General features: G+C 35.2%; 1 protein-coding gene across 2 annotated transcripts in view; it reads right to left on the reverse strand.

Annotated features, from left to right (window-relative positions):
- med14 (mediator complex subunit 14) overlaps window positions 1–12,556 on the reverse strand; it is a 106,161-nt gene that overhangs the window by 13,163 nt on the left and 80,442 nt on the right. For both annotated transcript variants that reach the window (XM_039745104.1, XM_039745105.1), the window contains 4 exons: window positions 9,705–9,943; window positions 5,880–6,059; window positions 4,876–4,983; window positions 4,262–4,387 (listed from right to left, as the gene is read on the reverse strand). In XM_039745104.1, the coding sequence (XP_039601038.1) occupies window positions 4,262–4,387; window positions 4,876–4,983; window positions 5,880–6,059; window positions 9,705–9,943 (653 nt within the window). The remainder of the gene's footprint in view (window positions 1–4,261; window positions 4,388–4,875; window positions 4,984–5,879; window positions 6,060–9,704; window positions 9,944–12,556) is intronic.

Below are 12,556 nucleotides of genomic sequence, written 5' to 3' on the forward strand. Positions count from 1 at the left end.
CTTTTAACTTGTTGATGAATTTTTTGTAACTTATTTTACAGATAAGTAAAATCAGGGAAAGCCATGAGCCTAGAAATACCATATTGGCAGCTGGCTGTCACTTTCTGAAGGTGCTTCAAGAAGCTGATAGGGGGTAAGAAACTGGAGTTTTTTTATGAACAGTTTAAATGAAAAAAAAAAATTATATTTTTTTGTTACATACATTTATATTTGTCCAGCTTTCCTTTGGTTAGATTTATTTAAAGTCAGAAATTAGCAGTATGTTTATAATGTCAACAGATAAAGAAACAAAGGTTTATTATACAATCACAAGAATTCCCAGCAATCTTAATTTTAACTGACAGCTGGAATTAAAACACTATCCTCCACATGATTCTTGACATAAATGTATGTATTTAACCCCACATAAAGTAATAGTCAAATGGCTTAAAATCTTGGTGTATAATGAGAAAATAAGACTCTCTCTTCACATGTGTAGCTGCCCTAGTGAGGCTTTTGTTTAATTATTAAATATTCTTTACTAGTACATTCAGGCACTAATAATGTTTATAAATAAAGTATTTGGTAAGTTACTGAAATGTAATTTTATATTGTACCAAGATTATAGTTAACAAAAACCAAAATCAAAACTGAAACTATTATTAAAAAAATATTTTTGTAAAGTGAAATAAACTAATTTACAAAGCCGAAATGAAAAACTAAAACTAAAATATTAAAGTAGCTGGAAAGACTAACTAAAATAAAATAATAAGATACCAAAAGTATTTTTAGTTTTCGTTTGTTGAATTAATATTCTTGCCATTAGTCTTTAATTTCTTTTTGCTTGCTGTATGTCAAGATGTAATTCAAACAGCTGAAATCCGAATGTGCTGGTCAACGAAACCTTTACCGTATGGACAGAAAAATAACTAGTGAGTAACATTTCAGTTTATTTCTCAGGTGCCTGTGTTTTGTTGACAATAAATCACCTGCCACTTCGCACAGGAGAAGTCTTTTTGAAAAAAAATGGTACTGATTGAGAGACAGACTATGTCATCATACAAGATCAGCATATTGTTACTGACCATTCACTTTTGTTTATTAAAAAAAAAAAAGTCATTTAATAACGAAGCGATACAATCCTTGTAAAATTCCCCGAGTTGGCAAGGTCTCTACTGAACTACAGGTAGGTAGGCAAAGACAGTCTGTCATCAGGTAATAAACTAAACATACTAATGTGTTTTTGTATTTATTGTATATTTATTAATTTATCTTTTTTTTTTAGTTTATATTCACAGCTCAAAATAACTGATATTGTGAAAATAATCCGGTAGCAGTATTATTTTTAAAATATTTGTGCCCCTTTTTTCAATTTCTCTCTCCCTCAAAACAGATAGTTGAAATATCATATTCTTTTTGTTACTAACATCAGCTATATCATACATATTGCATACCAAGGATTATTCCTGCCTTGCAACCAAACATGCAGGGGTATGTTTCCTGCCATCCTGCTGTGGATAAGCAGGTTTAGATAATGTATATATTGTTCCTAATCTCAGATGCTGTCTCTGTCATTTTGTGCCCTTCCATACACCTATTACCTACTCTTACTCTGCTCATTAAGGGTTTACTGTTCTTATGCGTGGGCTATTTAAGTTTCACTGCCCCTAACCTTGACACTACATACTTGTTTTTCTTTGTTTCCCTCAATACAGCAAGGTAGGTTCTACACACTGATTCAAGCCTAAGAGCTCTGTTCTTCCTAAGCCCCCCGTTTCATTATCATAATCGTCAGAAAACAGTACAATCTATTTTCTGATTTTTCATAACTTTTCAGGCCTGCAGGTGGCACAAATCTGTCTATAAACTGTATGTGCCCGAGATTGAATCAGAGATCAATATGGTAGAAAATAAAAAAAGCCCAGTATGGGAGATTTGTGAATGTAATATTGAAGGCATTCATTATAAGCACATTGTCTTTGAGTGAGATATGTTGTGCGGTATAGACATTTAGAGTTAAAAAAAACAAAACAAAAAACTTAGTTTTAAACCTTAAAGTTCACCTAAATTTCATTACAAATTGGCCCATTCTGGGCAATAAAAAAGATAAAAAGTGACAACAATCAGCACACATTTCTTGAGCACAAATGACAGAGAAAAAAATGTACATTTTTTTTAATTGTACAGAATTGTTCATATTCACTATCTGGTTTTGATTATGCTTGTTTGTACCAGAAAAACACAAAACTAAACTCCATAGTACCTCTTTAACCATACCATAATTACTAAAACTAATACATATAAAAATAAAATAGAAATGTCTGTGTGAAATAAAAACAACATTAAAACTAATAAAAATACACAATGAAGCAAAACTAAAACTAAACTGAATTTCCAAGTAAGGTTAGAAAAAATATAAAAATAAAAACTAATATAAGAAGGAAAAACTACCCTTTTTGTAATATATTGTGAAACAATCACCAACACACACACACCAACGTCACAATTGAGACAGCTGAAGCAGGTTTCTTTACACACTTTTCTTGTATTTTTTTAAGTCACTTGTGACAGTGCCTGATCTGCACGATCGATGTGCCCCTTGTGTTATTGTAGGCTACCACAGCACAAGGATTAGTGACACAAATATTGATATTTCCTGAATTGTGAGCAGTGCTTTGGGGGCTGATATTTTTCTTGTCCTCACTTGATCGTAATCATTTTGCCAAGTAAATACTGCACCTTGCTGCAGCTTTACACGACTGAAATGACCAGGCATATAACAGCAGTTAATGTCATGCAGTGCTGCATGCATCAGTTTCACTATCCATCTTAATACCGGACAACCAATTTACATTGTCATTCACTATTGCTTGATACAACTAATGGTTCACTTTCAATTTGTACTAAAACTGGTTTTACAGCTTTTGCTTACATGCATCAGGAATATTACTGAATTATCATATAGTGGTGAAACACATAGTAATATGCATGATGTTTATTTATCCACTAGTTGTCAATAGACTACTTGTCGCCAAGATTGATTCAGACTAAACACTTTACAATGGGTCATAACAGCTCAACCAAGTGAGGTTTAATCATTTTCACAAAGAATTCCAAGCCTGAGGGATGCTCTGGATTAATGATATGGAGGTGGTTATGGTTTTTTTAATGTAATTTTCTTCTGAGTTTACTTATATCTATTATTTGTTTCAAGTTTTTTTTTTCAATGTAATGTAAACTATTATTTTGTTATTTTTGTCTGACCTCTTAAAATGACACTACCCGAATGCATACTTCTGCCCTTTCCTTTAGGCAATCAAACTGTAATAGGTCCTTCTAGCTGTGATTGAGTATACCATTCCCAGAAAATCCTCTTCACAAAGCTGCACTTGTTCAAACTCACAAGCATTAGGGCTTTAGAGTACTACATTATTTATTGCATGCCTTTTATAGGAGGTTGAGATGCTTTAATTTGGGTTTAAAATTACCCAGGGACCTAATAAAATAAACTAACTGGAATGCAACACTGTTTAGGAGAATTAATTATGCTCAGTACATTTTAAATAGTATTAAATGGCAATAACTTATCTTTAGAGTGCTTTATAAATAAGAAAAATATCAACAAAGAGAAATTTTTTAAAACCATTTCTTTCCAGAAACATTGCTGCTTAACATTTTTGTAGTCTTTATAAAAAGATAAGATTGTTGAGGATACTTGAGAAGTCAATGTTTATAAGTTTACAGGGTCATTACTGTCATGTGTTCAGAGCATAGCAAAATTCTTATTTGTATTTAATACGCCATTCTCTCTGTCATGATTATTGAGTATACTGTAACTATCTTACCTTGAAACCTCAGTTTCCCTTAACTGAAAAATCTTAGAACATATTTGTCATTACCAGAAAACATAAGAACCTTTATATTAAACTATTTATCAACAATTAATTATTAATTTATTTATCTACAGTATATAAACCTATATGTTCTTGATTGACTCACTTACTGACTAACAAAGAAATTCTTAGCTATTTGTAGACAGCCTAAGGAAAAACAGTTCTCCAGAATTAATCTATTTCTCAGTGAAATGTTAATTTAATCATTGGGAGAATTAGAGATGTTTCTGATTATCTTTTAGTTTTAACGGTTTTAATAGTCAGGAAGGCCCAATTAGTAGTAAATAAAATGATGTATTTACACAGGACACCATGCAGCACTAACCGGTATAAAGCAGAAATATAGCAATTCATCAGCAAAGTCATGCATTAGATTACATTATACTTACAAAGAACAGCATTTTGGATTTTAGCACTACTGCAATTGTCCCTGGTGGGGCAATAGGAGGTGCACTGGGAGGAATTGTTAAACAGAACTGTACATTCCACTTCAATGGGCCAGCTTGATCGGGAAACTAAAACAAGAAAACACAAATAAGTGCGTTATACAGCACAGAAATAAAACATCACTAAGTAAAAGTGAGAGCTCTAAATATAAAATTAACAAGAAAACATTTTTTTTTTAAATAGGATAAAAGAAATCCTGATAGCAGAAATATCCTCTGGTCACCAGTAGACAAAGTGTTGCTCTCTTGTTAAACAAATAGATCAGTAAATATACACTTACAATTTACAAAAGAAATTAAACACTGTATGTTAGCTTCACTTATTTAGTTCTTGGGAAAATGAAAACAGGAAAGGAGATAAATTACATTAAGAATCTATTTTAAAATTACATAGTCTAATATATTCTATTGTAGCAGCAATTGGCAGTAACAAAATGTAATCTGTGGTGGGGATAGAGGTAGTACAAATGTAGCTGTCAACACAAATTGGTTAAACTTAAAATGTAAGAAAATATGAAAGATAACTCTTTGTACAGTTTTGGGCTGCTTTTACTTACCAGCTCAAGTTTCATAATCCGAACACAATCTCTGAGAATATGAGTAGGTGCTCCCAGCAGTTTAGTGAAGGCATTTAATGTATTATATTTAAAAGGTGGGCCAGCAACCTGTGGAATAAAAAGAACAGCTACTAACTCAAAGTATTTAATAATAAGCTTTGCAGTTTAAATCTGTATTTGAGACAATTACTTCAGACTGAATCTAAATGCTAGAAAAACAGCTACTGAATATTTCTCAAAAAGAGAAAAAAATAGTATTGATTATTCATCATCTCTGACAAAGGAGGAATCCTGTGTCTGTCAATACAAAGCAGCTTTCAACAAGTGGAAGATTAAAGGAAATGCATTCTGTAGTTTGTTAAATCTCCATAAAATCAGACAAAGAAATGTACTACTTCACCTATAGTATTTGCATCATCACTTTTTCAAATTGCCCAAACCAACATTCAATGTATACTGAAAAAATAAGTGCTTGACAGTTTCTCTATTGTCATTCTTTATTAGTTAAAAAAAAATATTATGAAATACAAACTAATGCATGCAAAACTCATGATATAAATCATATGTTCATAGTAGTACCTTGAAAAAGTAGTTAAAGCAATGAAAACAATCAAATACTACAGAGACAAAACAATCCACCATGAAGGAATAGAACTGAGATGACGAGATGACAGACTGCTCAATCATCACTAAAATATTTCTTTAATTGCTCGTACCACCTTTAACTACAAAAACTACAAAGGATTAAAACAGGTTATTACCTTTTCTACACAAAGACACAAGTTCCTGGGTGAGTTTACTTTTAAATAAATATAGTATCTAACTTGGTATGTCCCTATTATGAGTATTTGAACTTGTTGTAAAGATTTGAAGACATTCCATGGAAACATATAGAAAATTTCAAACCAAGAGATACTCTATCACATTACTATTTTCTCCTGTTAAACCTAAAATTTTCCTGAGACCACATTTGTAACAGATGCTGCTCAGTTATTCAACATTACCCTTGTTTCAAAGAATTTCTCCAGAACTTGCAGCTCCTCTTGGGACCAAGGTCCTGTGTTCTCTGGAGTCACCTTTAACTGTAGTGTCTGATATGTTTTAGGATTTAATGCAACTCTACATTTCAGAACTTCTGTCTTGAACATGATCACTCCAGGTTCATTTGAATTTACTATCTGCAGCTAGGGATAAAAAAAGAAAGGGTAGAATTTCAGTCTTTATTAAGAAGAGATAAAATAAAATGTAAATTATACAAAATGTACTGATGAAACTATAATGACAAAGCATAATTTCAGGATATAAGAAAATATATTTCAGGTATTAACTGTTACTATGCTTCTCCATGTGTGCACTATGCAAACAAACATCTGCACTTTTACAATAAATTAATAAGTAAATAAATAAGCATGGCATAAGTGAGCACAGATTTAACATATTTCTCCTGTAACATTTGTTTACTTTATTAGAGCTTTTGAATACATTATTTTATACACTTTTATATTGTTAACCTTATTTTGTATTATTGCTAGATGCCCTCTGGAAGTCTGAACGATAGCCTACACAAATTGAATGACCATTTTGACTAAGGCGGAGTAGTGGCTCTGAGGCTACGGATCTGCACTGGCAAATCCCGTAAATGCCAAAAAAGGGACTCTGCTCTGTTGGGCCCTTGACCAAGGCTCTTAACCTGCAATTGCTGAGCGCTTTGAGTAGTGAGAAAAGTGCTATATAAATGCAAAGAATTATTATTATTACTACTATTATTATCTGAACAAACTGGTGTCACTGCATTTTAGGCGACATTGTCACCTAATATTATACATTTATATTTTTTGTCACCCACCTTTGTTTCATTCCTTCCAAAAACTGTACACCACCTAGTTATGCAACAATTATCTGTATGATGTTCTACAATATTAAAATGACTTTTACGAAGGTCTGTGTTCATGAATAATAGAACAGTGATAAATCCATTCACCACAAAATACTGCAGTCAAGCTTTCATTATACTTTAGTGTAAGGTAAACACATAAGCCATACTAAAGTCTAAAATTTGCTAAACGAAAAACAATACCAGCCAAACATCTGCCTGTCCCAGTTAAGATACAAGCTGAACACTGATACTCAGCAGATAAATTCAAGCTAACAATGGGGTTTGAAAATAATTCTTTCCCTTCAGAGGATGACAGAAAATAAAGTTTTTGGGAGATGGGATCTTGTAACAAAAAATTAGAGTCTGCTTGTAATACAACGAATGAAACCAGAAAGGACAAATTACTGTTTTTAAACCTTTGTCTCTATATTTGGCGAATTCTAGTATTTAAGGTAATGCGAACAGGAGTTGTATCCGAGTAAATTTGGCCAAGAAAAAACAGAATATACACTCATGGCTTTATTCAGCTACTAATTATGAACGTAATATATTTGACAAATGAAAGCAGACCATTCAATTCATCAATTTTGTTCATTTAGCAAACAATTAGGTCGTTCCATTGTCTCACCCAGACACTTCATAAATGTTATCAAGGTTTCCACTACTGCTGCATGACTGGAATAAATTATTCCCTAATTCTCAAGGCTACTTTCATAAATGTTTCCAGATTTCAGTCTTAAAGGAACTTCCACCAGTTAATTCAAGTATATGATTCACTATCTGGAAAAAATAATTCTGCTGGACCAGGTCTGCAAATTTTGTAGACTTGGATTAGGTCTGTACTAATGAACTTACATAGCCTAGCAGAGTACAAGATGCACTTGTTTGCACTGCTTCTAGTGGTTCTATAATGTTTAGTGTTGCACATAAATTGTTCTGCCCTGCATCTTAAAAAATAATTGTTTAAGATGAATGAATTTTGCAATAAAAAAAAAACCCTGACAATATGTAAGTCTTCCCAAAAACCTCCATACTTTCTACAACAATTACATATAAATGTTAAAGAAAGTTCCATAAAATATACCTTCAAATATTAAGAAATAACTTAACAGAGTTAACAGAGGAATCAATAAATTCATTTTAGTTTCTCGCATAACTCAATTATAATTTTGGCAACTTTTCACTTACAACATTTAGTTAACATATGAATCCATAACTGGCGTTGCAAAATGTACAAAAAAATTGCACACAAAAAACAATGTACAGTGCATCCAGAAAGTATTCACAGCACATCACTTTTTCCACATTTTGTTATGTTACAGCCTTATTCCAAAATGGATTAAATGCATTTTTTTCCTCAGAATTCTACACACAACACCCCATAATGACAATGTGAAAAAAAGTTTACTTGAGGTTTTTGCAAATTTATTAAAAATAAAAAAAAAACTGAGAAATCGCATGTACATAAGTATTCACAGCCTTTGTTCAATACTTTGTCGATGCACCTTTGGCAGCAATTACAGCCTCAAGTCTTTTGGAATATGATGCCACAAGCTTGGCACACCTTTCCTTGGCCAGTTTTGCTCATTCATCTTTGCAGCATCTCTCAAGCTTCATCAGGTTTGATGGGAAGCGTCAGTGCACAGCCATTTTAAGATCTCTCCTGAAATGTTCAATCGGATTCAAGTCTGGGCTCTGGCTGAGCCACTGAAGGACATTCACAGAGATGTCCTGAAGCCACTCCTTTGATATCTTGGCTGTGTGCTTAGGGTCGTTGTCCTGCTGAAAGATGAACCGTCGCCCCAGTCTGAGGTGAAGAGCACTCTGGAGCAGGTTTTCATCCAGGATGTCTCTGTACATTGCTGCAGTCATCTTTCCCTTTATCGTGACTAGTCTCCCAGTTCCTGCCGCTGAAAAACATCCCCACAGAATGATGCTGCCACCACCATGCTTCACTGTGGGGATGGTATTGGCCTGCTGATGAGCGGTGCCTGGTTTCCTCCAAACATGACGCCTGGCATTCACACCAAAGAGTTCAATCTTTGTCTCATCAGACCAGAGAATTTTGTTTCTCATGGTCTGAGAGTCCTTCAGGTGCCTTTTGGCAAACTCCAGGTGGGCTGCCATGTGCCTTTCACTAAGGAGTGGCTTTCGTCTGGCCACTCTACCATACAGGCCTGATTGGTGGATTGCTGCAGAGATGGTTGTCCTTCTGGAACGTTCTCCTCTCTCCACAGAGGACTTCTGGAGCTCTGACAGAAGAACCATCGGGTTCTTGGTCACCTCCCTGACTAAGGCTCTTCTCCCCCGATCGCTCAGTTTAGATGGCCGGCCAGCTCTAGGAAGAGTCCTGGTGGTTTCGAACTTCTTCCACTTACGGATGATGGAGGCCACTGTGCTCATTGGGACCTTCAAAGCAGCAGACATTTTTCTGTAACCTCCCCCAGATTTGTGACTCGAAACAATCCTGTCTCAGAGGTCTACAGACAATTCCTTTGACTTCATGCTTGGTTTGTGCTCTGACATGAACTGTCAGCTGTGGGACCTTATATTGACAGGTGTGTATCTTTCCAAATCATGCCCAATCAACTGAATTTCCCCCCGGTGGACTCCAATTAAGCTGCAGAAATATCTCAAGGATGATCAGGGGAGACAGGATGCAACTGAGCTCAATTTTGAGCTTAATGGCAAAGGCTGTGAATACTTATGTACATGTGCTTTCTCTTTTTTTATTTGTAATAAATTTGCAAAACCTCAAGTAAACTTTTTTCACATTGTCATTATGGAGTGTTGTGTATAGAATTCTGAGGAAAAAAAATGAATTTAATCCATTTTGGAATAAGGCTGTAACGTAACAAAATGTGGAAAAAGTGATGAGCTGTGAATACTTTGCGGATGCATTGTATATTATAAATGTTCAGCTATTTCTACTATGGTTAACACGTAAACTTACATTGGGTTCTTGCTGTATAATTCTTTGTAAATGGCGTCTCATGATGACAGAGCCCAGGAAACGCTCAAGAGGGGAGCAGAGGTAGCTGCCTGCCAACCCAGGCACAAGGCAAGGTGTGGGTGAGGGTAACAACAAAACATGCAAGGCACTGTGGTTCAAGATGGTTGGGATGGAGGCTGCCCAAGAACGCTGAGGTAGTTTGCGCGGTGGAGGCATGTTAGTTGGCATTGACTGGGAGCCTAAAAAACATAATACATAAAAACAGATGTGGCAAATCGTGGATTTATATACAGCATATTTTATATTGTGAAAGTAATTTTTACTGCATATTAAGAGTAATTATCAAATACATTATGCTGCATGTATACATCTTTCAAAATAACATGTTTTTTAGCTGATTTAACCCAAACTTTTAATGTGTGATTACAGGTAGGTTTGACATGAAAAAAGTGATTGCATTACACAATAGTGAGTTACTAGTTATACATAAATAAAACTAACAAATTGCACATTATGCCTTGTAAAGTCCTTGCAGTATAAATGTGCATTTTTTAAATATAACAAATAAACATTAGGGAGAACGTCACTGAAAAATAATGATCAGGAGAAAGCTAAAAAGATTTTGAATTCCCTATTAGGTGATACTGTAGATCTAATGATGGGGACAAGATGGGAAATAATGGGGAAATCTTAAATGCACAACAGATGACTCTGCTGTGAGCAAAGTGAACTGAATCATAAACTAATGAAAACTGCAGTGATTCACCCAAACATCCCAAATTCAGCAGAAATACAAGGACAAAACTGCACAGACACTCTGTTATACTGCCAACTACAGCGAAGAAAGATATATGTATAAGAGATATGTAAAACAAAGATACTTCAGAAAATATCCATTAATCGATCTGTTCTTAACACAATTCTTTTTTTTGTAAAAACTTGATTGCTATGTATGGATTGTAATAAAATTAATAATAATAAAAAAAAAAAAAGAAAATATCCATTAATCGTTACATGAATCTTTGCAACAAAACAAAACTGCTTCAGGTAACAATTTAACATAAATACGAAACCTCACAAAAACATCCAAATTTCAATCAATCAAGACCTGTACCAATTGGCTATACAGAGGGACCAAGCTGGGAAAGATGAGCAGCAGGTTAGGGTCATAAAAAATAAAGATGGAAACATACTCACAAGTGAGGAGGGTGTGTTGAGAAGATGGAAAGAGTACTTTAAGAGGCTGATGAATGAGAGAAAGAGAAGGTTGGATGATGTGGAGATAGTGAATCAGAAAGTACAACAAATTAGCAAGGAGGAAGTAAGGATTGCTATGAAGAAGATGAAGAATGGAAAGGCCGTTGGTCCAGATGACATACCTGTGGAAGCATGGAGGTGTTTAGGAGAGATGGGAGTGGAATTTTTAACCAGATTGTTTAATGGAGTCTTGGAAAATGAGAGGATGCCTGAAGAGTGGAGAAGAAGTGCACTGCTACTGATTTTTAAGAACAAGGGGTATGTACAGAGATGTAGTAACTACAGGGGGATAAAATTGATGAGCCACAGCATGAAGTTATGACAAAGAGTAGTTTAAGCTAGGTTAAGAAGGAAGGTGATGATTAGTGAGCAGCAGTAAGGTTTCATGCCAAGAAAAAGCACCACAGATGCAATGTTTGCTCTGAGGGTGTTGATGGAGAATTATAGGGAAGGCCAGGAGGAGCTGCATTGTGTCTTTGTGGACCTGGAGAAAGCATATGACAATTTGCCTCAAGAGGAGCTGTGGTATTGTATGAGGAAGTAAGGAGTGGCAGAGAAGTATGCAAGTGTTGTACAGGATATGTATAAGGGATGTTTGACAGTGGTAAGGTCTGTGGTAGGAGTGACGGATGCATTCAAAGTGGAGATGGGATTACATCAGGGGTCAGTTCTGAAACCTTTCTTATTGGCAATGGTTATGGACAGGTTGACAGATGAGATTAGACAAGAGTCCCCTTGGACTATGATGTTTGCTGATGACATTGTGATCTGTAGCGAGAGTAGAGAGCAGGTTGAGGAGAACTGGAGATATGCTCTAGAGAGGAGAGGAATGAAGGTCAGAATGAACAAGATAGAATACGTGTGTGAATAAGAAGAAGGTCAGTGGAATGGTGAGGATGCAGAGAATAGAGTTGGTGAAGGTGGATGAGTTTAAATACTTGGGATCAACAGTACAGAGTAACTGGGATTGCGGAAGAGAGATGAAAAAGAGAGTGCAAGCAGGTTAGAATCGGTGGAGAAGAGTGTCAGGAGTAATTTGTGACAGCAAGAGTGAAAGGGAAGGTCTATAGGATGGTAGTGAGACCAGCTTTGTTATTTTGGGTTGGAGACAGTGGCACTGACCAGAAAGCAGGAGACAGAGCTAGAGGTGATAGAGTTAAAGATGCTAAGATTTTCATTGGGTGTGATGGGGATGGACAGGATTAGAAATGAGTACATTAAAGGGTCGGTTCAGGTTGGACAGTTGGGAGACAAAGTCAGAGAGGCGAGATTGCTGGGTATATTGGGAAGAGGATGCTAAGAATAGAGCTACTAGGCAAGTGGAAATGAGGTAAGGCCTAGGAGAAGGTTTATGGATTTGTTGAGAAAGACAGGCAGGGGATGCGTGTGACAGAGCAAGATGTAGAGGACAGGAAGATATGGAGCAAGATGATCCTAACGGGAGCAGCTGAAAGAAGATTCACTCTATACACACACACATTTTTTTCTTTCTATGTATGTATGTATGTATGTATGTATGTATGTATGTATGTAATGTATGTATGTATGTATGTATGTATGTATGTATGTATGTATGTATGTATGTATGTATGTAT

This window comes from Polypterus senegalus, chromosome 2 (assembly GCF_016835505.1).
Source record: "Polypterus senegalus isolate Bchr_013 chromosome 2, ASM1683550v1, whole genome shotgun sequence".
NCBI lineage: Eukaryota > Metazoa > Chordata > Cladistia > Polypteriformes > Polypteridae > Polypterus > Polypterus senegalus.